The sequence below is a fragment of the Loxodonta africana genome, chromosome 22, assembly GCF_030014295.1.
Source record: "Loxodonta africana isolate mLoxAfr1 chromosome 22, mLoxAfr1.hap2, whole genome shotgun sequence".
In the NCBI taxonomy this organism is placed as follows: domain Eukaryota; kingdom Metazoa; phylum Chordata; class Mammalia; order Proboscidea; family Elephantidae; genus Loxodonta; species Loxodonta africana.
Genome location: NC_087363.1, coordinates 70,579,791 through 70,605,211, shown reverse-complemented (window position 1 = coordinate 70,605,211; position 25,421 = coordinate 70,579,791). Strand labels below are relative to the sequence as shown.

The following is a 25,421-nucleotide window of genomic DNA, read 5'->3' as shown; positions in this document are numbered from 1 at the left end:
GCTGCTGGGAAGTGGTGAACCTCACCAATATCCAGGGTCTTAAGCTCTGCTTTGCAGGCTTAGATAACTTGGTTTTTGAAAATAAACCTGAAAGTGGATCTGTCTCAAGAGATGGTTCTGAAGACTCTCGGGAGACTGGCGTGCGCAGAATGCTTATTTTAGCGGGACCATCTCGCTCTCACTCTCGATGCAGATCCGTTTGTGAAGACTGTTAGCAGGGTTCCTGGTCTGCTGTGTGATGCCGCTTTGCGAAAGAGATAGACTTGCTACGGGGGGGGTTATCTCTGGTTTGCTTCCATTCTTAGCTATAGGGACTAGACCTCAGGTCCTTTCCCTGACTGCAGACTTTCTCTCAAGCTGTTGTCTCATTAAAGTAACTTTGCATGTCTTGGATAGATTACACAATTGAACTTTAAAAGGGCAGCCTTATTAACAAATTTTGGGGGCCTAGGAGCCCTGGTGGCGAAGTGGTTAAGAGCTCAGGCTGCTGACCAAAAGGTTGGCAGTTCGAATCCACCAGCCTCTCCTTGGAAACCCTATGGGGCCGTTGCACTCCGCCCTGTAGGGTTGCTATGAGTTGGAATCGACTCGACAACACACAACACGCACAGATCATTGTTGGCAGACCACTACAGCAGTGATTCTTAACCTCTGTGACCCCAGAACCGCTTTTGGTAATAACTAGTTTGTTCTCATTGTGCAGAAATGAAATTCATATGTAAGATAATTTACCACATAATGTCAGCTGTGCATATATGTAAGTGTGAAGTAAATATATGAAATGTAAAGAAATAAAAGATAATAAGTACATGTTTCAATATGTAAATACTTGGGCACAACTATGCTAGGGGACATGAGAAAATAGATGCCGCTATATATAGGATCACTGAACGTGACTGCTGCAAATGCAGGCCGATCCTTGTATCCCACAAATGGAGCTGCCAGCTGTGAGGTGACATTTCACAATGGTGAACAATCCTTGGTAAAGTTCTGAACTAAACAAAACAGTCTTTGGTTTTATATAGTAGTTACATTCCTGGAAAAGTCAATGTATAATAAAGCTGTATAAAAGTACACACTTCCCAGCTTCTGTAGTTATCAGTGTTTTGCCTGTCTAGCTTAATATCCCACTTTCCCCCCGTTTGGCTGTGGTATTTTAAAATCAATCTCAAATATACCATTTGGTCTGTAAATATTTCAGCATCCCAGCCTGCTTTTAATTTGTGGCAATACCTGTGTAATAGTCCAGTGGCTGTGGTGTTACTTTGTAGAGTTATATAATTTTTCGGAGCTGACCTAACAGTTTATGTTCATTCCATGATAAGTAGACCCTAATGTTCTTAATCTGAATTAACCTAATAGGCCTGTCTTATTTTGGATCTCTCTCTGCTAGGAATTGAGTCTGAATTTGACTGAAGGGTGAAGCCTGGTTCCCTAGGGGTATATCCCTTGGCCTTTGCCTTGATATTAAATTTGACAAATGCATTTTTAAAATAAGGCATCCTTATGCATGATGACAGTTTATCCATCATTTATAGAAAATGAGGGATTTTACATATATGAATTTTATAGATTTTAAAACTTACTTCTTTAGGCACCAAAATTTTTAAAATAATTTTTTATAGAAATGTTTTTCTCACCGGCCTTTAGGCATCATTGAAAATGTTAATTATGCTGACTTGTAGTGAGTTTATTTTTATATATTGTTATTTGCCTTTGGGATAAATAGCACCTTATTACCATGCTTTTATAGTTTTTCATTTCTGCTTTATTAGTGTGTTCTGCCTCTTAATTTTGCATTATTTTATCTGAATGAAGGCCTTAGGGTAACTATACTCTGCTTGGACTTTATTACGGCTAGACCAACGATGTAAACTGGTGGAATGTCACTCCCGCCCCAGCCTCTGGAGGGGAGACTTACCAAGGTGTATGCTGTATGGATCACTGGGCAGGGATCGGTTTCTTTATGCGGTCCTTCCTAAAACTGCCTGAGAGTATACCTGTGGTCACAACAGCCCTCCTACCAGTTTACCCAAGAAAAGGCATATCCTCACTGCCCTAGCCTGAGAAGATCTCCCCGGACACCAAAGGGATCATTGGAAATACTGGTTTCCTAAAAGCCTCCCCCAGTGTGATTGGTTATGAAACTTGAAACTCTGAGGGACTTCTGTGTGTGTTCCAGTTAACAATAGACCTTGGCCCATACAGAGATGTGCTGGCCAGTTCGCCTACGTTTAACTGGAGTGTCTCCAGAACCACCAAAAAAAATGTTAAGATATATTGGATAAAACACCTGGATAGAAACCTTAAGTGCTGATGGATGAGTGACAAGTACATAGATACCTGTTTCAATTGAGTGAAATTTCTGGAAGCCAGCCAGCTCAATGGGACATGACTATATTTTTACATGATAATTTTGTGAAGCAAATTACAAGTGTGGTTTTTTAAATTAAATGTGAAAATAGATGAGGAGCTAATTTTTAAAAAATATAGGTTACCTGAAAAGGTAGTTATTAATCTGAGGCTTTATAATTAATGTTAGTTTTGAAATTCATAAAATGGCTACCAGACAGAATAAATTTTGTGTTTTACAAACATTTTATCTACTTGGCTTTGCTAAAAAAAACCCAGAAATCTCCTGAATTTACACTTCATGGAATTCAGGATTGAAGAAGGGAACTTAAGAGAGCTGACTATTCCATGGGCGGAGTGGGTCTGGTGGTGGGGGCGGGCTGGGTAGCAATGCCCCTGTCCCTCTGCTTCTGAGGACAGTTTCCCTGCTGGCCTAGAGGCCCACACAGTTATAAGTGCATAAACCCGGAATTTAAATTTCTATATGGAGTAATTTTTTTAAAAAGTCAAGTAATGCTTAATTCTTTAGTTGGATTTTTCACTTTGGGCATTGATAAACTAACCTTTGACTGTGATATTCCTGCTACCTGAGTATTCACAATTGTTACCTGGATGTTTTATAATCAATTCTAATAGAGTCTTTTCATTTCTATGAGCAATGCTGCTAAAGTAACATCACTTTGATTATAAATTGAAAATACGTTTTGATCAAGTTAATATTTTGTTTTTCAGCCTTCTTGGGTGATATTATCCGTTCAGTGTGGAGCTCTTCTGCCGTATCCTTTTTTGGGGGAGGGGAGGAAGGAAAGGGTAACTCCTAGTATAAAACTGAAGTGATACTTACTGAGTGAAAAGGGAGTTTATTAGTTAGGTGAATTGTGTTGTCTCCACTCTGTATCTCTCCTATTTTCTATCCTGTGTCAAATTTTATGTAACCGATCCTTATCATTACTAGTGTAAAAAGGGAAGGGCCGGCTATGTGGAAATAGCTCTAGGCTAGGACCACTGAGGCACAAATTTTAGGTCTTTTTTTTTTTTTTTCACTACTCAGCTTTAAAATCTTGGGCAATCTGCTTCTCTGAACTTTAGTTTTCTTATCTGAAAAGGATAACTTTTATGGTGTCTAGCTGGACAGTATATTTCTAAAATATTAGACCCAAATCATGAATAATATTCAAAGGGTAGATTGGGGAAGAGAACATCAGAGGAAAATGTTTAGTTTTATAACGCACACTGTTATTCTTTTTAATAATACCAGATAGAAGGTTTATTAATTCAGTAAACACGTTTAACACCTGCTGTGGGCTGGGTGCTGAAAATACAGTGGCAGGCAAGACATAGTTTCTGCTCCCAGAGCGCTTTCTTGTATATATGCATGCATTCATTCATTCAGTGTTTCTTGAGTGTGATTCTGCCCCAGGGACTGTGCTAGATGTTAGGAATGAGGCTTTCTGTAGGCCTGCTGTTTACTGTTCTGGGTCTCATGGCTCCTGTTTCACTATGAAAATACGAATCTTCATTTTCTGGAGATATATTCTTTAGCATAACCTGAATTTGGAAATCTTTTTTTTTTTTTTTTAACAGTACCTGATACCATACAGTCATGACGGTAAAATTTTAGATTTGGGCGAGAGATTCTCTCTTTCACCCTATTTTATTTTGCAGCTGTGCAAGGCAGTTCCTTTGAATGCATTTATTACCTATGAAAGTAATGTAGATGGAAGGAATCTTACTATAATTAAATATTTATAGGGGACCTCAAATGGACAGAGAAAATACCCTTTAAATGCAGTTCTTGGAGTATATGCAGAACATGAGCAACTCCAATTCATGTATTCTAAGATTTCTCAACTGCAGCCTAGAGAGTTGAAGTGGAGGTCTCGGGGTAGGGTGAGGGGTTTATTTGTGTTTTTTTGTTTTATAAGAGCAAGTAAAAAAAGGTTAGGAGTAGAATGGGTATTTTTGAAGAGGGTAGTTCTTCCTGTTCTGGATCATTAACTCTCCACACAAGAATTCCTTCAGAACTTGTCATCTCCTTTGAACTGTTACTTGCCTCTCCTAAAGAAGCCTAAAGGAAACAGAGGAGGGAACCTCCAGGACTCTGGTAGACAACATACGCTGAGATCTGCCTTTGCTAATGTTTCCCCCAAGTCTTTGGAATTATAAAATCCATGGTCCGTTTAGTAGGAAGATTGACACTAGTCTTGGGATAATGGAGCAGTTTGAGTCATGTTGAGTCTACAGTTTATTCAGGGAGTGTTCAGATCTTTGTAAGATTTGTCAGTATACCTGTATAGGAGACTTCAGAGTTGCAATAGAATTTTCAGTCTGTTATGTTTTTCTTAATTCACCCATCTGATATATACACTTTTCACCAGTCAGAAAATAGAAGTAAGCCTTTAAGCCATTTTGAATTCTAGACACTCCAAACTTTAAAAAAGTCATTGTGTTTGTCTTGAATAGACTATAAAATATAGGCACATAGAGCCCATGTCTATTTATAGCCATGTTCTGGGGTCTGGTACATAGTAAGCTTTCAGTAGTTATGTTGAATGGAGTTTAAAAATCAGAACTTTAGAACTAGAAACGATCTTGGGAATTACATATTCCACCTCTTTTTTTAATGAAGAGGAAACTGAAGCTCAGAGGTGTCTTGCCCAGGTTCACAAAATTAGTGGTAATAAATCTAGAACCTCAATTCTTTCATAAAGGATTCTTTCTACTATGTCACAGAAGTAATCACATTACCCTTCCATTCTAAAATAAGCTTAAAAAACTTTTTTATGTTTGTTTTTAAAGTGGTTGTTATACCATGTGTGTGTGTGTCATAAGCAAGCTATCAGAGGCCAAGTGCTTTTCCCTGTAACTGTATTATGCCCATTTTATTGAAGATGAGTGGAGAGATTGGATTTTAAAATGTACTTCATAGAAAACCTCTCAGTCCTCTTTGTGCTGCCTATTTCTCTTTATTCCAGTCTCCTTTGTATTATTCTGTGGTCAACTTAAGGCTGTCTCTTTCGTAAATGGATAGAGTGGGAGGGAGGGAGGAAGGTGGGAGGAAAGCAGGTAATGTTCACGTGGTCAAGTAAGATGGTCTGTTAGTGAAGGACAGGTTGCACTAATTCTGTTCCATTGTAATCTTAATAACTACAAAACAGAGTAAATGGTTTTTCTCCAGAGTCATGTCAGATTTTTTTTGGAGTTACTGCCTGCCTTTCTCAGGTAAGCATGATTATAATTAGTCTTGCATTATTTACACGTAACACTTTCTGACGTTTTGTATGATTGGATTTATGACCTATTAACCAGTTTTAAAGAAGTTGTTGACTAAACTGTGACTGCATATTCAATATGAACTTATGATTATTTAAATATTCATGCTTATTTTTAAGATTTAAAGTTTTTAATGGGTGAGAACAGTCCTTCTAAATCTGAAGAATTACAAAGTTTTAAAACTTGAACACAAAAAGTGTTAAAAATGAAATTAAAAGATGACGAAGAAAATTCAGTCGGAATTATAGGTGAGGAATTAATTTTCCTAGTAAATTATATGCATCAATAAGAAAAAATAATAAAGATCTCAGCAGATAAGTTAAAGAAGTGAATTTACAGTTCATAAAGGAAACCCTGGTGGCGTGGTTAAGTGCTACGGCTGCTAACCAAGGGATGGAAAGTTCGAATCCACTAGGCGCTCCTTGGAAACTCTACGGGGCAGTTCTACTCTGTTCTATGAGATGACTATGAGTCAGAATCGACTCAACGGCACTGGGTTTTTGGGTTTTAAAGAGAAACCACATATATCAAATAAGTATAACAAAACACTTGCTACACTTTTATAATCAAAGACATGGAGGTTATAATAGCAATGAGATCAAGATTTTTGCCTATCAAATTGGTAACATTGTACTTAATACTGGCGGAGACATCTACCACAAAACGCCTACCTCCTGCTGGCAGGAGTGCAAATCAGTGTAACAGTTTTCTAGAAAAGTTTAGCAGAATCGGGAGCCTGCAAGTACTCATTCTGTTTTCCTCTGCAGTTCTCGTGTGTTCAGAAATCTATCCCAGGTTGATTGAAATAAAGACAGATTGATGCATGAAAGTGTTCAGCACAGCATCATTATACAAGAGGGTAAAACTGGAAATGAAAAGATTATCCAGTATTTGGGAAAGGTTAAGAAACCTTATATACACTTATACAAGAGTCTAGCTGTATAGCCATTTTTGTATTATATTTTATGAAGATATGTAAAGACATTGAAAATGTTTTAAGTGGAGACAAAAGCACGATATAAAATAATTATAATAATATCAACTACAAGCAGGAGATGTCTGAAAGGAGGGACCAAAATGTTAACAGTGGTTAATTCTGGGTAGTGAGGGAAGTGATTATTTGATTTTTTTTATTCTGTTCTCCCAAACCCTTAGTTAAAAAAAAAAAAAAACTCAAACCATAGAAACTATTTTAAAAAACTAAGTTTGTACTGTTAAGCTCATTTTAAAATTGCGTAGGACAATTCATTTAAAATGAGTGGTTATTGGACAGGAAAAACCACAACATAGAGTGCTACCATTTTGACACAGGCCGGGTCCCCAATCTATAATTTTGATATTCTCAAGAAGATATTTTTCAGATAGTGTTTAGTCCTCTATCCCCTCTGAAAGCTTTGAGAAAGGGCATACCATGAAAATGACTTTGATTGGTGTCTTTCTGTTTTTGCTCCTCTTTGGCATTAGAGGGCTATAGAACCAGGCCTTATTTACTTTAGCACTGTTAGAGTTTTGGCCAGACTCAGCTTTTAGTACAGATATTACCAATCTAAGTTTGATCCCATCTGTGCAAGCAATAAGTCAGTAAGTTTAACTCTGGTTACTATGCTTTTGTTTTTTGTGTCATAAATTTTGGAAGTTCTTTAAAATGATAAAATCCTCTTTTTTCTTTTTCTTGCTACATAAATTTGGTGGAGATTCTTAAAGAAGCAAAATTGACTCCCCTCCCCCCCTTAGGAACAGGAATTTTGTTGGTATTTGTATTTTTCAGTGTTTTTCGTATCTGTTATAAATGTGTATTTACGTGATGATGATTTTTAAAGTTGGCTAAAGTGAAAATTTTTTTTATCACTAAGTGCTATGGTTACATGTAATTTTTATTGTTTTCTTTATACTTCTCTGTATGTTCCAAATTTATAATAAACATCAGAAAAGTGTTAAAATTGAAAACATTTTATTCCTATATCGTATATGCATAAACACAATGTACTTTGGCTAAAATGTGAATTTTTAAAAATTATGTTTCATATTGATTGGATTTCTGGGTTTCAGATTCAGAAATCCACTATCCAGTGAGGATGCAAATTGAATGAGAAAGCAGGAGAGAAAGATGGGCCATTGAGAGCTGGGGTGGGTACGGAGGAGCACTGGATATTTTTCAGGGGTCTAGGCCACAGTGACATGGCGATTAGCAGACTTGACTTGAAGAAATAAATAATAAAATAAAAAATATGTGAGAATAAGGTAATTAGAGGGTTTTAAATTAGGTAATTAGATATAATTCAATACTAACTATGAGTTTAGCACTAGGTAGAATATTACCTAGTAGTATTCTAGGAGAGAAAAAAACTAGTAGTTACATTTGACAAAGGTTATACCAGGTGCCATTGAGTCATTTCCGACTCATGGTGACCCCATGTGTGTCAGAGTAGAACTGTGTTCCACAGGGTTTTCAGTGGCTGATTTTTTAGAGATAGATCACCAGGACTTTGTCTGAGATGCCTCTGAGTGGACTTGAGCTCCAACCAGTCCAGTGCATTAACCATTTACAAAAGACTATTATATGGTATAGATATAAGGTTATAGTATATATAACACGTACTATGTGATATGCTCAATCTAGTGACATAAGTATTAATATATGAGTTCAGAAAAGGAAGGCATTAACATGAGCTGGAAAGCTTAGGGGAGACTTGACAGAGGATGCAGGATTTGAATTGGATCTGAAAGAATAGGCAAAGTAAGAATAAGGTATGGAGGGAGGGCATTCCATGTAGAGAAAAATAGAAGGAAAAAACAGGAAGGCACACGTGGCTCATTGTTAGGAGACTGATGTCAGAGCTGAGGTTATATATTTGGGTATAGAGCCAAAAGCTTGGGTAGGTAGGTGGATAGAGAATATGGAAGACCTTGAAACCTAGGTATGTGAGCTTGAGCTTGGTAAAGTAGTCAGCAGGATGCTTCCTTACTTTGTTTATTTTTGAGTTACAGATGTTTACATTAGAAAATTTAGAAAACACAGGAAAAAAAAAAATTCGAATCACCTGTGATCCTCGTAGGTCAGGTTGGTCATGGAACTTCAGTGTGACATGAAGGCAGAGTAGAGGTTGGAGTTTTGGCAAGATGGAAAGTTGCTGTCTTTTAGACTTCAGGTGAAGAAGATTTGGATTAAGGCAAGCACAGTGTAAATGAAGGTATAAAATGGAAACTAGAAACAGTTTGAAACCTGTTGAATTTGGGGTATTGATCAGCTATCCAAATGGAAATTTCTTGTAGGGATTTGAAGATACAGTGGCATGAAGGTGCTGAGAGTTGTTAATTCCTTCAAAGGATAGTAGAGGTAAGAGGAGATCACCAGGAATAGAGCTTTGGGTAACATACATACTTACGGAGATTGGAAAAGGAGAGGAATTTGAAAATAGAGACAATTAGAGAAGTAGAATTTTATTTTTAGAAGCCAAAGATAAAGTCAGACTTAATCATTTTTATTTTTATTTGCTGGTAAAGTTTCAGAGCATGAATTTGTAGGAGAGAGGTATACATAGCTCCATGTATTCTCAGTCCTGTTCTGTAAAAAAAAAAAACCCAGGAAAAAAAAGAATGATGAAAAAGGGCACAGGACTTGGTGACCATACTTAGGGGTCTAAGTGGATCTTGGGTTCTAGGCTGAGAAGACACACCAGTATAGTTAGCAGGGGATGAGGAGAGAATGACCATCCCATGAAGAAAACATTACAGGTGAGGAAACTAGCCAGAGAACATACATGTCTAGATTCTTGAAGGTAGAATAGTGTCATATGATTATGAGGTCTGGGAAGTGACCCTGCTGGTGACACATTGGGTGAAGATACGGCTCCCCAGCTTTCATTTGAAAAGTAGAATTTTATGTAGGTGCTAAAATCATGGAGGGGAGCAGCTGGGTCTATGGAGGACATAAAGAACTTGAATTTAGTGTGAATAATTTTGTTGGGTAACAAAAATCAGAATCTGATATGGTCTTTGTGGATCGTTTATTACACTTATTATCCTAGTCCATCATTTATGATGAATTGAAGGCCCCAGTGTGTAATTTAACAGGGTAAAATAATGAAGCCCTGCTTTCGCATTCAGAAAGATTGTTCAGGTATGGATGGGAAGGATCTTACCTGACAGTAGTTCATATGAAGAACCCTGGAAATTTTAGTTTAAGGAAAGTGCATTGGGAGGCAGTAATATTTTGTGCTTATTAACAAGTGTTCATTAATTTTTATAAGGTATATTAACAAACATCTGTATAGTGTGTAGCTAAGGGACTTTGGTTCAACAAATACTTGATGAATACTTCCTTTGTGTCAGGAACAACGCTAGGATACAAATAAAGATGCGATTTCTCCCCTCAGTAAACTTACAGTCTATAAGGGGAGATAGACATGTGAACAAATACAATATATTGTAATATGTACAAAAATAAAAGTGGGTACAAGGTATAGAACTAATACAGAGGAGGGTTGGAAAATGATGGTCAACCGTTGCTCTGTTCTCTGCACTGTTAGAGACTGTCTGAGGTATTGGTACCTTTTTTTGAACGCTAGAACACCTATGTGCGCACACACGCATACATGCATTACCAGGCAGGACTCCACCTTTAAAAAAGGAATGTTTGCTTGGTGGTTCTTAGTGACCCTTCTGTCTTTTCCCCTGTCAGGGTGTTGATACAAGCTGGAGCTCTTTGTTGGAGTCTTCCAGAGATCTCCCAGGGAGAGGTAGGGAAGGGAGATTGTGCCAGCAGAAGTTGGAAAGCACAGAGACCATCTGCCTTCTTCTGACCCGGTATTGATGCAGGCCGAGGCCCTCTGTTGTAATGTGCTGGGTAGGTTTCTGGGAATAGGTCAAGAGTGTAATGGAGAGCCTGGCCAGGGTCATAATTTAAACTTAGAAAATGAAAAATAAAAGTCCTTTCCATTTCTGTATCTCAATCAACATGTGTTTCTTGACTGCCTACCCATGTGCCTTGCACTGTACTAGGTACTGTGAAAGATACCCAGGCTTTTAAGATGTAATTTTTATCCAAGACTTCAGTCTTTAATAAGTAGCATTGTAGTTTCTGATACTGAAGGAGAAATCCATGTATGTATGTTAGAATCAGGGAGGGTTTTATTAGGGGTGGTGAGATCTGAAGGAGAAGGGAGGACATTCCTGATTGGTATAAAGGAAAGCATGTGTTTAACAGGGGGAACAGAGTTGCTTAGAGTGCAGTGGGGGGGGGGGGCAGATGTGTATACAGTTACATAGCTGGATGAGTATTTAGAGTTTTGTATAACATGCTATGGGAATGTAGTGACAGTGATACCTGAGCCGAATCCTAGAGGAGCAGGGAGCTGAGGGCTAAGCTTTGGGTGGAGACAGAAAGCAGAGCATGTCTGAGGAATGCCGTTAAACATGGCTGTAGTGGAAGGTGCATGTGGGGAAGTAGTGAGCACAAGGAGGTGGTCAGGAGCCAGGACAGCAAGGGCCTTAGACACCATTTTGAAGCTTTTTAGATTTTAGCCCTGAGGAATTGAGGAGACATCAAAGCTTTGTTAGCCAAAATGATAAGATTTGTGTTTTAGAAAGATTGCTTTAAAAAAAGAAAAGCACTTTTCCCCAATTTTAAAATTAACGATTTGGAAAATACAGAAAAGTATAAAAATGAAAATAACAATGTCCCCATAATTATATCACCCTAGATAACTATTGTTAACATTTTGGTGTGGAAAGAGCATTCCTAATTATTAATTAATGCTGATTTATTGAGCTGGTATGGTTTTTAGAGGTCATTTAATCCAAACGTACTTTGATGAAGAATCTGGTTCACGGACGTTTTCCAAGCTAACATAATGAGCTTGTCATGGGAGACACAGTACTGCCTCCCAGGTCCCCTTCTTCTTCCCTGCCTAGTGTTCTTTCCACAGCAACATCTTGCACCCTGTTGAGATCTACACCTATGGCATAGGCCAACTATGTTATAGGACTATATTTACTGCAGTCAGTAAAATAAAAATATCTAACTGACTTATGGCCAAATCTTGGTAATAAAGGCATATCTAGATTGTTTTTTAATTTCATTTTTGATAAAGGTTAGATAATGATTGATTAGTTTAACCTATATTATCATAATTAAGTTTCAGCTGTCCAGATGCTGCAGGATATAAATGTTTTTTCAAGTCTCTAATGAAATAATAACCTGATCTAATCTCCTGAAATGTGATGTTACCTTACTAAATAAAAAAAAATAATAATAATATTTTTAGAGGTGATTTTATAACGTGATCTTAGTATTCCTAGAGTAGTGTGGAATGTGAAATCATTTCTTGAAAAATTTGTAAGAAGGATGAGAGTAGATGTATGTCAGAATTTTGGCAAACTGAACAATGGCAATTAAAAAGAAATTAACCCATTAATACTTTTAAAACTGGTAAGATAGTTCAAGATTCTTCAACAGGCATAATCCTCAATTTATAATAAAAGTTTATCCAGAGAAAAAAATCACTTTGTTAAATGATTATCTTAGAATTAACACACCTTTATTTTTCTTAAGTGTTTCTTCTGTTTTTCAGACTCTGAAGTTTTAATTGCAGGTATTATTTTTCGATTTGCTAGTAGTGACCCCTAGAGAAGCAGCATAGAACAGTGGGAAGAGACAGTTTAGAGTTAGACCCGGGTTTAGACAGACCTGGATTTAAAAGCCAACTTGTCCAGTTATTAACTAATCTTGAGAGAATTACTTAATCTGAGTTTGTGTCCTATCTTTAAGATTGGACTAATGATTCCTATTTCCCGTGGTGGTTGTAAGGATTTAGGAATATAGATAAAGCACTTGGCACAGTTCCTGGCACATAGTAGGCAGGCAATAAATGGTAGCTGTTTTTATCATTATAGTGAAAGCCTGTTTTAAAACAAACCATCATATCTGGAGTCTTTACTTTATCATTATGCAAGCATAAGAAATTACTCCTTTTATGCTTGTCTTTTCTTTCTTCATGTTAAATAATATTTACATTTACCCCTGCACTTACAATTGTATTTTTATCTTTTTATTTACCCATTTCATGATTAGTATTTATTTGTTTTCCATTAGTGATTAAGGAGCTCCTTAAATGTGGTTTTGATATTGCTATTATTGTATTTAAAGTTTCAGAAATTACACACATAGAAGCTGGAATGATGTACTGGTTCTTTCTGCTTCCCCGTTCTGCATCATTTTTGTTACAGACTGAATCCTCCATTCGGTCTTTGAAATATGAATATAAGTATTTTTTATTCATTTGGTGGCAAGATAAAAAAAGATACCTATAAAACTATCGTGACAGAAATATAGTTTTTATTATAATAATTGCTAAAAACTTATTTATTTTTCCTACTCAGGTCCTTAGGTTGATTTCATTTAATAAAACAGAAAAGTAGATAAAGCAGAATAGTTAGGATATCACAATGTATTCTAATATAATAAAGTAAAAAGATAAACATGCAGAGATGAAGACGTATGATGAAAGCCCTGTTTTCTCGCTTCTCCCAGGTGTCATCTGAAGACCGAAGTGCTCTGTGGGCTTTGGTTACATTCCACGGAGGGGAGTGCCAGCTGAACCTCAACAGGAAGTGCACCCATTTGATTGTCCCAGAACCAAAGGGGGTAAGCACCTCATACACACCCTGTCTTTGTAGGCCATTGAAGTGTTTACAGAAGTCAGCTGTCTTGTTGTTTTGTTTTTTTTTTTTTTAAACTCCTTTTAAATTAATTATTAGATTCCACTTGCAGAAGCTGATTCTGTCAGTTTTCATTATTTATACCCGGCTTCATTTCACAGAGGATGTGAGATCATTGTAAGTTACATTATAAGCCTAATATAACTTCTAAATACAAAGAACTTTGGCTTTATTTCATGGGGGAAATAGGAAACTTTTTTGAACTCTGTAGTTTATTCTTTCAAATCCAGTAAAACTTCAGTTCATTTTTATGTATGGAAAAAATGTATGAAGTTAGTCTTCATAGTTTTTTTTAGGACCTTGTGCTGGATATAATTACATACGTTTGGTAAAGTTTTCAATACATTTTCTTCTTTTAGTAATCTATAACAGTAAAAACTAAATTTATCTTGATAAGAGCAAGGCTTTTATCCCTATGCACTGGTATGACCACAAGGATTTTGGTTCCTAAAATATGGTCCCTGGTTCAGCAGCATCCATCACCTGGGGACTTGTTAGAAATGCAGATTTCCAGCCCCAGCCCAGATTTACTAAATCTTAAGACTCTGCGGGGTGGAGCCCAACAATCTGGTCTGTCAAGCCCTCCAGGTGATTCTGCTGTGTACTAGATTTTGAGAACTACTGTTCTATGGAAGGAAACCCTGGTGGGTAGTGGTTAAGTGCTACAGCTGCTGACCAAAAGATTGGCAGTTCAAATCCACTGGGTGCTCCCTTGGAAACTCTACAGGGCAGTTCTACTCTGACCTATAGGGTCACTATGAATCGGAATCGACTCGATGGCAATGGATTTGGTTTTGTGGAAATCAAATTCCCTTCCATGACCAATATATAATTTTGATAACCAAGTATAATATATGACAGCCTTTGATTAGTTAATTTTTCCATCTGTCAGTCATTGCCATCATCTTTTTGTTGTTGTTGCCTTCAGTCTGAATCAACATTGTTACCATATTATTTCACCTTAGCACACAGAATCACAAAAGTAGAAGAAAGGAGTTTTCCGTTTATGGCAAAGATACTGAAGTAAAAAAGAGTGGAAGACTGATAAAAAAACCTGCCCAGCCAAGAGTCTGTTCCATTTTATAGAAACTTGGAAACTGTACAGAAGCGATCCATAAATGTCACGTGTAAATTGTGGTCCTTACTGATAAGTCCTGCAATTTAAATTGTATATTGTTCATCATGCTAGTTTCCTGACAATAAAATTAATTTGAGCTAGTGAGTTTGGTTGTGACTTGGTATTATTAAGCCACACAATCAAAAAAGAAACCTCCTCTGGGAAAGTTTATGGTGTGATTCTTTAAGTAAAAAATTTGTATTTCGCATACTATTTTGCAGAACAATTTAACCAATTAAGTGATAAGTAGTATGCTTTAGTTACATGGATATTAAACAAGATGTATGTACATATGCACATACACAGAGATCTTATCTAAGTCTGTAATGGAATTATAATATTCTCTTAAGCAATTTATTTCATTTTAATGCTTAATTTTATTTATATTATTTATTAGAAAAGAAAGAAAAGCCTTGTTTGCTTTTCCAATTTTAATTTCTCAGTTTTGAAAGAACTAACTCAATATAGGGAAAAAGGAATTAATATTTTAGTGTTAACTGCATTTCTTCTCCAATGATTAAAAACTTGTTAAAACCAGATTTATGAACTTAATAAAAATAGTGGTAATAAACATTCATTATTGAGCACTTACTAAATGCTAGTAATATTCATAGCATGTTATGAAATAAGTTCTCCTATCACCATGAAGAAACTGACACACAGACATCTTCTTTCTGTAACAAATATTCTACAATACACTTTATTGTTCCTAAATAATTTCTAAGAAATCATAACACTCACTTGTAAAATAAATTGAAAAAAATGGTAAGATGTATGTATGATAATATTTGAATGCTCAAGTACAGCTATACTAGAAGATGTCATGAAATAGTAAGATGTTTATATATATGTTGCTATATATATTTTTGGAAACCCTGGTGGCATAGTGGTTAAGAGCTATGGATGCTAACCAAAAGTCAGCAGCTCAAACCCACCAGGCACTTCTTGGAAACTCTGGGGCAGTTCTTCTCTGTCCTGTAGGGCCCCTGTGAGTTGGAATTGACTTGAAGGCAATGTGTTGTTTGTTTGTTTGTTTAATACATACATGTATATATAATACAAATGTATATATAAATGGATCTATACATGGGCATCTATATCCACTTGCTGTAGAGTCGCGTCAGAGTAGAACTGTACTCCATAGGGTTTTCATTGTTCAGTGACATGATTTTCCAAAATGGCAATGAACTCTTAGTAAATTTTTGAACAAAATAGAATCAATCATCCTTTGATTTATTTTATTATTATTTTTTTTGGTAGCTGCTTTCCTAGAAAATTAATGTATATACCAGCATGTATTTATCTCTGAATGTCTGGTGGTACATCAGAACATGGTATGCAGGATACCTCTTGAACTGTACAGGATTTCTGGAGCACTCTAGAACTTAGCATCCCTGGCACCTCCTTGTGCCCATTGGTTCTTGTGACAGACGAAACAATGCCCTCACAGATACCCAAAACTGTCTAGGGAAGAGTAACCGTGTGTTTAGAATTGCTGAGTTAAATAATTTTAACCAAAGTCTCAGAACTAAAAAGTAATGGAGTTAAAATTTGTAAGCAGGTCTGTCTGCCGTCTGTATCTAGGATGGTATTGTTACTTTTGAGATATTTTACAAATAGATTATGATAGACCATGTTGCCTCCTCTTGTTTAGTTTGTAGGTTGATGATTTCTTACTTCAACTCACCTCTTCCTTGATTCTCCACCTCCTCTCCTATAAGGACAAGAATCCCCAGTCAGAAGAGCTGGAGGCAACCATATGATCTGGCATACTCTATTTATAAAAACAAAATGTTTTTAAGTTAATGTACATCATTATTAGCCATTATGTTCTTAATTCATGATTTTATCTTTGACATAGAACTAAGTTGCTATAATATTTGAGATTAAAGCCCTTTAAAAAGACTGAGGTTTGGTCATTTTGGATGTACTTAAATCTATTCAGACATAAGTTTTTTTTTTTTTTTTTAAATTAATTTTTATTAAGCTTCAAGTGAACATTTACCATTCCAATCAGTCTGTCACATGTAGGTTTACATACATCTTACTCCCTTCTCCCGCTTGCTCTCCCCCTTTTGAGTCAGCCCTTTCAGTCTCTCGTTTCGTGCCAATTTTGCCATTTTCCCTCTCTCTCTATCTTCCCATCCCCCCTCCAGTCAAGAGTTGCCCACACACTCTCCAGTGTCCACCTGATTTAATTAGCTCACTTTTCATCAGCATCTCTCTCCCCCCCACTGACCAGTCCTTTTCATGCCTGATGAGTTGTGTTCAGGGTTGGTTCCTGTCCTGTGCCATCAGAAGTTCTGGGGAGCATTGTCTCTGGGATTCCTCTAGTCGCAGTCATACCATTAGGTATGGTCTTTTTATGAGAATTTGGGGTCTGTATCCCATTGGTCTCCTGCTCCCTCAGGAGTTGTCTGTTGTGCTCCCTGACAGGGCAGACATCGATTGTGGCCAGGCACCAACTAGTTCTTCTGGTCTCAGGATAATGTAGGTCTCTGGTTCATGTGGCCCTTTCTGTCTCTTGAGTTCTTAGTTGTCGTGTGACCTTGGTGTTCTTCCTTTGCCTTTGCTCCAGGTGGGTTGAGACCAATTGATGTATCTTAGATGGCCGCTTGTTGGCATTTAGGACCCCAGGCGCCACAATTCAAAGTGGGATGCAGAATGTTTTCATAATAGAATTATTTTGCCCATTGACTTAGAAGTCCCCTCAAACCATGTTCCCCAGACCCCAGCCCCTGCTCCGCTGACCTTTGAAGCTTTCATTTTATCCCGGAAACCTCTTTGCTTTTAGTCCAGTCCAATTAGGCTGACCTTCCTTGTATTGAGTGTTGTCTTTCCCTTCACCCAAAGCAGTTCTTATCTACTGATTGATCAATAAAAAGCCCTCTCCCTCCCTCCCTCCCTCCCCCCTTTGTAACCACAAAAGTATGTGTTCTTCTCCGTGTTTTCTATTTCTCAAGATCTTATAATAGTGGTCTTATACAATATTTGTCCGTTTGCAACTGACTCATTTCGCTCAGCATAATGCCTTCCAGATTCCTCCATGTTATGAAATGTTTCAGAGATTCGCCACTGTTCTTTATCGATGCGTAGTATTCCATTGTGTGAATATACCACAATTTATTTACCCATTCATCCGTTGACAGACATCTTGGTTGCTTCCAGCTTTTTGCTATTGTAAACAGAGCTGCAATAAACATGGGTGTGCATATATCTGTTTGTGTGAAGGCTCTTGTATCTCTAGGGTATATTCCTAGGAGTGGGATTTCTGGGTTGTATGGTAGTTCTATTTCTAACTGTTTAAGATAGCGCCAGATGGATTTCCAAAGTGGTTGTACCATTTTACATTCCCACCAGCAGTGTCTGAGAGTTCCAATCTCTCCGCAGCCTCTCCAACATTTATTATTTTGTGTTTTTTGGATTAATGCCAGTCTAGTTGGTGTGAGGTGAAATCTCATCGTAGTTTTAATTTGCATTTCTCTAATGGCTAATGATCGGGAGCATTTTCTCATGTATCTGTTGGCTACCTGTATTCAGACATAAGTTTTTAAAGGTACTAATAACAATCTTAAACAGTTTACAATCTGAATTGTATTAGTGCTGAAGAGACTAGCTGACTACATATGAAAATAAATGGCATCTCTTTTTAAAGTAAATTAATGTTTTTACATTTTGTTAATGAGTGCATAAAGAAAATGTGTAACTGGCGTAAAGAAACTACCTTTTATACTCTTCAGTTTATAAAACATTTTAATTTCAATTGAGAAAGACAGGAATTTTTACCTTAAGATCAACAGAACAATGTTTAATTATTGGCAGGAGAAGGTTAGTTTGTAGCATTTGCACATTTCTGAGTGTAAATACTCTCAGCGTGGCTAATTACAAGCTACCAACCTGATGTCATCAAACAGGAAGTTGAAATTGGGAAAGATAGGCACAACCAGCCAACCCTAGCACGTCACTGGTTATGCCCTCGACTGTGCTAAGACTGCACGGGTACATTTACTTATCACTGTTGACTCCTAAGGTCCATTACATGTAGTAATTTATCATTTTGAGGATACAAGAATTAGAATAATTTAGCTGGTAAATTAGCTCAGGCAAAGGCGTGTAAAAATTGCTTGGCTCTTAAAGTTGTTTAAGCAGTAATTGTCTTTTTTTGTTTGTTTGTTTTTGACAAAGTAACTGTCTTTAAGTGACAAAAGCTATTTATGGAAAGTGAGAGAAAACTTGAGTGAAATGTGATTTTTTTAGGATAAGGAATAAAATATTTTATTATCAGGGGTGTGAGTATAAATTGGAATAGTGTCTTTAGAGGGAAGTGTAGTTATAAATGTACAGCCTTAAATCTCTTTACTTTTCAAACCTGCGACCAAAATTTAGAAATTTATCATAGATAAATAATGAAGAATATATATATATATATAAAATTAAGACTATATACTAAAAATGTTAAGTGTGGTAATTTCCAGTCAGTGTAATTATTATGATTATGCTCATTTTCCTTTTGGTTAGCTTTTTATTCATAAGTGTTCTTTCAGGTCTGCGTTTTGCTTGCGGTTTTAAAATGTTTAAAAAAGAACATCCTCGAAAATAACAGAAAGTGAAATCATTTGCCTTATGTATAGCTTTATTCTTTCCCAAGAGATGTCTCTTAGTTTTATAGCACTTCACATTAACACTGATTGTCCCCAAAGAACGAGACAGCTAAAAGTAGTAACTCCATATCCTTCTACTTCCTGTACTGCCCTGTAGAGCATAATACTTACCCTGACCATAAACAACAAATGTCACCTTTGGTCTCTACAACAGGAAATAGGTTTAAGTTTACAGCCATAATTATGTGTTTGCCAGACAATTGCTGTTACATACTGAGCTTTTAGAAGCTGGTGGGTGAGATTCTATGAATTAACTGAACCGTATTTACAAATCATTTTTTTAAAGCTACTTTATTTACATTCACTTCCTTTTTCCTTTGGTATTGATTCCATCTTGACTTTCACATTACACATACCAGTGGAAGAGTCCTTGACCTGTCAGCACACTTCGTGATATGCGCCATGCACATTTTTTCCGTTGTGCCATATTTCTCCTCCCCTTTTCTACCATGCAAATTATCTTCATGGCTCAGGCATATCTCACGCTTCAGTGAGGCCTTCCTTGAGTCCTGTAGCTCACACTGGCAAAATCCTTTTGCAATCTTGTTACCATGTCACTTAACACTTGGTTTTATATTATAGTCTCCTTGCATATTTAATTGCTTTTCTGAATTGAATTGTGAACCTCTAGGTCAGAGACGCATGCTTTGTGTCTCCAAACCCCTAGTTGTTGTTGGGTGCCATTGAGACAGTTCTGACTCAGCTGCCCCACAGGGTTTCCAAGGAGCGGCTGGTGGATTTGAACTGCCAACCTTTTGGTTAGCAGCTGCAGCCCTTAACCACTGCACTACCAGGGCTCCTAAACCCCTAGTATTACTTGGCATATAGAAAGTGCCGGTAAATACAAGATAATTGATTAAGGGAGGATCCCCATGAAAAGTCATCCACACTGTGTATGTTTTGAAGGTACTCCACCCCCATGATTCCATTACCCTGAAAAACCAGCTTTGCAAACACTATCAGTAAGTGATTTTCTAACAGAATTTTCCAAAAAATTCCTAGCTATACTTTTGAATTTAAAATATAATTTATAAACAGACTCTTTTAGGACTACTATTGCAGAGGAGACATTTCCAGTGATCATTGGTAATGGTTCATGTCAACTTTTTTGCTCAATGTCCTCTACGTAAAAGGAGATTAAGCTTTTCTTTTGTATATAATGGCAATAACAATTGCTGAACTTTTTCAACTGCATCCCTCTCCTAAAGTTTTTTTTTTTTTTTAATACACAGTGATTCTGGGAAATCTGATAAAATTTACAGCTTTGGTTTTGTCTGTGCTTTACTCACAGGAAAAATACGAATGTGCTTTTAAGCGAGCAAGTATTAGAATTGTGACACCTGACTGGGTCCTCGATTCCATAGCTGATAAAACTAAAAAGGATGAAGCATTTTACCACCCTCGCCTGATTATTTACGAAGAGGAAGAAGAGGAGGAAGAGGAGGTGGAAAACGAGGAACAGGATTCTCAAAACGAGGCTAGTACAGATGAAAAATCAAGCCCTGCTAGTTCTCAAGAAGGATCGCCTTCAGGTGACCAACAGTTTTCACCCAAATCAAACACTGAAAAATCTAAAGGGGAATTGATGTTTGATGATTCTTCAGATTCATCACCTGAGAAACAAGAGAGGAATTTAAACTGGACCCCAGCTGAAGTCCCACAGTTAGCTGCGGCAAAACGCAGACTACCTCAGGGAAAGGAGCCTGGATTAATTAATTTATGTGCCAATGTCCCACCGGTCCCAGGTAACATTTTGCCTCCTGATGTCCGGGGTAATTTAATGGCTTCAGGACAAAATCTCCAAAGCTCTGAAAGATCAGAAATGATAGCTTCTTGGAGTCCAGCTGTGCGGACATTGAGAAACATTACTAATAATGCTGACATTCAGCAGATGAACCGGCCGTCAAATGTAGCACATGTAAGTCACCTTCAGAAAGCAAACATTTATATATTGGATTGTATAATCTCTTTCAGTATAATTTTTTTTATTTTCTGCTTCAGACTAAATAACTTATAAGCAATATTCATTTGTGTCAGTGAAGTAATGAGAATCTATTTTATAGTCTTACTATTTTTGATGTGTAATGAATTCTATCACAAAAAAAGATAGCAGTGTGAGCAATGTGCACTTAGGTTGAAGACCTAACACAGCTGAGTAGAAGCAGGGTAACAGTGATAAAGTGCTCTCCCTTGAAAAAGGGTTTCCACTCTTAGTCTGAAATTAGCGGTAGCAGCCAAGAGAAGAAAGAAATTTATCAGCTCTTCCTTATTTGGAGTCCTGCTGGTGCAGTGGTTAAGAGTTACGGCTTCTAACCAAAAGGTTGGCAGTTCAAATCCACCAGCTGCTCCTTGGAAACCCTATGGGGCAGTTCTGCTCTGTCCTGTAGGGTCTCTGTGAGTCAGAATTGATGCGACTGCAGCAGGTTTGGGTTTTTTTTTTCTTTTTTGGTTATTTTTTATTTGCTTGTAATGAACTTCATGGTAAATAAATAAGTTCATTTATTCACCAAAGAAGCCTTTATCTCAGTTTTAAGTTTATGACATGAAATGTGTTGATACAGATAGATCTTAAAATTTTCAAGTAGTGCTTCTCAATTTAAGATAGAAAGAAGGGTAGTTGAGGTAGCATATGGATGGACCGTTGTTTGCCAAGCACTTTCTAGGCACTGGGAATAAAATAGTAAATAAGAAAGACAAGTTTCCTGCTCTCATTTTAGGTGGAGAATACCGACAATAAGCAGACAAATATCAACAAAATGATAGTTATAAATGTTTTGAAGAAAATAAAGGGTTGTATAATAGCAAGGGGTGGGGGAATGCTGTTTTGGATTTGGTTGTTAGAGAAGTTCTCATAAAGGAGGTGACTTAAGTCAGGGTTAGATGACAAGGAGATCAGCGGAAGAACTGAGAGCAAAGAGTTGTAGGCAAAAGGAACAGCAACTGCAGAAACCCAGAGTGGGAATGAATTTGTTGTGTTCTAACAAAAGAATGTTAAGGAGACTTAAGCTTAGTAAATGAGGTGAATGAATGCTAGGAATGATGTAGTGAGGGCCTTGTAGTCCATGGGAAGGAAGCCACTGGGGGGCTTTGAGCAGGGATGAGATGAGATCCGATAGGTGTTGTGTCGAGAATGTATTGTAGAGGGGAAAGAATCGAAGCAGAGACCACTTAAGAGACTGTTGGTGTGGGGTTTGAGAGAAAAAGAGTTAAGGATAGGACCCAGCTTTCTGTCTTGAGCAGTTGAGTGATGATACCATTTCAGAAAAAAGGGACATTGGAAGAGCTGCAGGTTTTAAGACCCTAAGTTCCTTTTTTTAGAGAGTTGGGTTTGAGGTGTCTGATAAATCCAAGTAGAGATGTCTAATAAGTAGTTGGGCCTATGTGTTTGGCTCTCATGTTAAAGGTCTCAGCTAGAGGCACAATTAGCCAAAACGATGCTGATTGAAGCATGGATCTGGCAGAGAGGGCACAGCAAGAAGAGAGTCTAGGGCAAAGGTGTAAGGATCCCTGACCTTTCAGAGCCAGTGGAGCGCCCCATCTAGCTCTTAGGATCAGTCTGCAGGCTCACCTTGCTCTGGCAAACTTTCCGTTTCATATTTCTTATTTTTTGAGTAACAGTATAGAGTCCCAGAAAAACAGCTATATAGAGTATAGGAACAAGTCGAGGTGGTGGCCCAGTGTTCCACAGATTCCTGCTTTCGCTAAAAGGACTTGATGTTTATAACGTGTCATCATAGAAGCACATTTATAATGTGAATGTGAATGATAGCTATTTGATTCTGAGTGCACACATGCCTTAAAGCTCAACTGTAGGAACATTATAGACAAAAAATTAGTTTATTGAAATATACATCCTTATACAGTGTAAGGCTAGCCAATCCATAGCTAACTAAATTGAAAATGGTGAAGGTAAAACATGTTTAGTTATAATTTAATGGCGTAACCTGAAGCAGGAAAGCAGTGACTAACTCAAAATTACATTAAGAAACCTACAGGAATTCTGTCTGCTTGTATGCCTGCACACTAGGACGGGAGTTTTGCAACGTTGTCAAACGTTGCATGGTAGCAAGATTTCTTGATAGACTATTGAATCGTTTGTTGGCAAATTTACTGAAAAAACTGAATTTATGAATTTAGCACCCCCCCTTTACTGAATAGCTTATCCACAGTTGCTCTTGTGTTGGTGTATGCCTTTGAGTCAATTCTGATTCAGCGACCCCATGTGACAGAGTAGAACTGCCCCATAAGGTTTCCTACGCTGTAATCTTTACAGGAGCAGATGGCCAGGGCTTTTCTGCTGTGGAGCCTCTGGGTGGGTTCAAACTGCCAAACCTTCAGTTAGTAGCCAGGCATTTAGCCATTGTACCACCAGGGTTCCTAAGTTGCTCTTTTTTTTTTTTTTTTAATGATTGTTCTTTAAGTGAAAGTTTACAAATCAAGTGAGTCTCTCACGTATAAACTTATATACACCTTACTACATACTCACAGTTACTCTCCTCCCAATGAGACAGCCCGCTCCCTCCTTCAGGTCTCTCTTTTCCTGACCATTCTGCCAGCTTCTAACCCCCTCTACCCTCCCATCTCCCCTCCAGACAGAAGATGCCAACACAGTCTCAAGTGTCCACCTGATGGAAGTAGCTCACTCCTAATTAGCATCTCCCTCCAACCCATTGTCCAGTGCAGTCCATGTCTGACGAGTTGGCTTTGGGAATGGTTCCTGTCCTGGGCCAACAGAAGGTTTGGGGACCATGACCGCTGGGATGTTTCTAGTCTCAGTCAGACCATTAAGTCTGGTCTTTTGATGAGAATTTGGGGTCTGCATCCCACTGTTGTCCTGCTCCCTCAGGGGTTCTCTGTTGTGTTCCCTGTCAGGGCAGTCATCGGTCGTGGCTGGGCGCACCATCTAGTTCTTCTGGTCTCAGGATGATGTAGTTTCTGGTTCATGTAGCCCTTTCTATCTCTTGGGCTCGTAATTACCTTGTGTCCTTCGTGTTATTCATTCTCCTTTGATCCAGGTAGGTTGAGACTCATTGATGCATCTTAGATGGCCCACTCTTCGAAGTGAGATGGCAGAATTTTTCTTAATATATTGTATTTTCCAGTTGACTTAGATGTCCCCTGAAACCATGGTCCCCAAACCCCAGCCCCTGCTTCTCTGACCTCTGAAGCATTCAGTTTATTCAGGAAACTGCTTTTGGTTTAGTCCAATTGTGCTGACCTCCCCTGTATTGAGTGTTGTCCTTCCCTTCACCTAAAGGAGTTCTTATCTACTATCTAATTAGTGAATATCCTTCTCCCACCCCCCCTCCCTTCCCCGTCTCATAACCACAAAAGAACTTGTTCTTCTCAGTTTAAACTATTTCTCAAAATCTTATAATAGTGGTCTTACACAATATTTGTCCTTTTGCAACTGAATAATTTCACTCAGCATAATGCTTTCCAGGTTCCTCCATGTTATGAAAAGTTTCACATTTCACTGTTCTTTATGGATGTGTAGTATTCCATTGTGTGAATATATCATAATTTATTTATCCGTTCATCCTTGCTGGGCACCTTGGTTGCTTCCATATTTTTGCTATTGTAAACAGTACTGCAGTAAACATGGGTGTGGATATATCTGTTCGTGTAAAGACTCTTATTTCCCTAGGATATATTCCAAGGAGTGAAATTGCTGGATCTATAGTAGTTCTATTTCTAGCTTTTTAAGGAAGGCCAAATGGATTTCCAAAGTGGTTGTACCATTTTACATTCCCACCAGCAAAATATAAGTGTTCCAGTCTCTCCACAGCCTCTCCAACATTTATTGTTTTGTGTTTTTTGGATTAATGCCAGCCTTGTTGGAGTGAGATGGAATCTCATTATAGTTTTAATTTGCATTTCTCTAATGGGTAATGATCAAGAGCATTTCCTCATGTATCTGTTAGCCGCCTGAATGTCTTCTTTAGTGAAGTGCCTGTTCATATCCTTTGAACAGGATTTTTAATTGGGTTGTTTGTCTTTTTGTGGTTGAGTTTTAGCAGAATCATGTAGATTTTAGAGATCAGGTGCTGGTTGGAGATGCCATAGCTGAAAATGTTTTCCCAGTCTGTAGGTGGTCTTTTTACTCTTTTGGTGAAGTCTTAAGATGAGCATAGGTGTTTGATTTTTAGAAGCTCCCATTTATCTGGTTTTTCTTTGGCATTTTTAGTAATGTCTTGTATTCTGTTTATGCCTTGTATTAGAGCTCCTAACGTTGTCCCTATTTTTTCTTCCATGATCTTTATCGTTTTAGACTTTGTGTTTAGGTCTTTGATCCACTT

The 25,421-nt window shown here is 37.6% G+C and overlaps 1 protein-coding gene across 6 annotated transcripts in view; it reads left to right on the top strand.

Annotated features, from left to right (window-relative positions):
- Positions 1–25,421, top strand: part of PAXIP1 (PAX interacting protein 1) — an 86,524-nt gene that overhangs the window by 6,123 nt on the left and 54,980 nt on the right. For 4 of the 6 annotated variants that reach the window (XM_064275120.1, XM_064275117.1, XM_064275115.1 and 1 more), the window contains exons 3-6: positions 3,085–3,128; positions 5,511–5,574; positions 13,157–13,270; positions 20,414–21,040. In XM_064275120.1, the coding sequence (XP_064131190.1) occupies positions 20,708–21,040 (333 nt within the window). In that variant the 5' untranslated portion in view covers positions 3,085–3,128; positions 5,511–5,574; positions 13,157–13,270; positions 20,414–20,707. Of the gene's footprint in view, positions 1–3,082; positions 3,129–5,510; positions 5,575–8,898; positions 8,963–10,306; positions 10,472–13,156; positions 13,271–20,413; positions 21,041–25,421 lie in introns of those variants that run through there. The other 2 variants (XM_064275118.1, XM_064275119.1) reach the window with 2 other exon arrangements.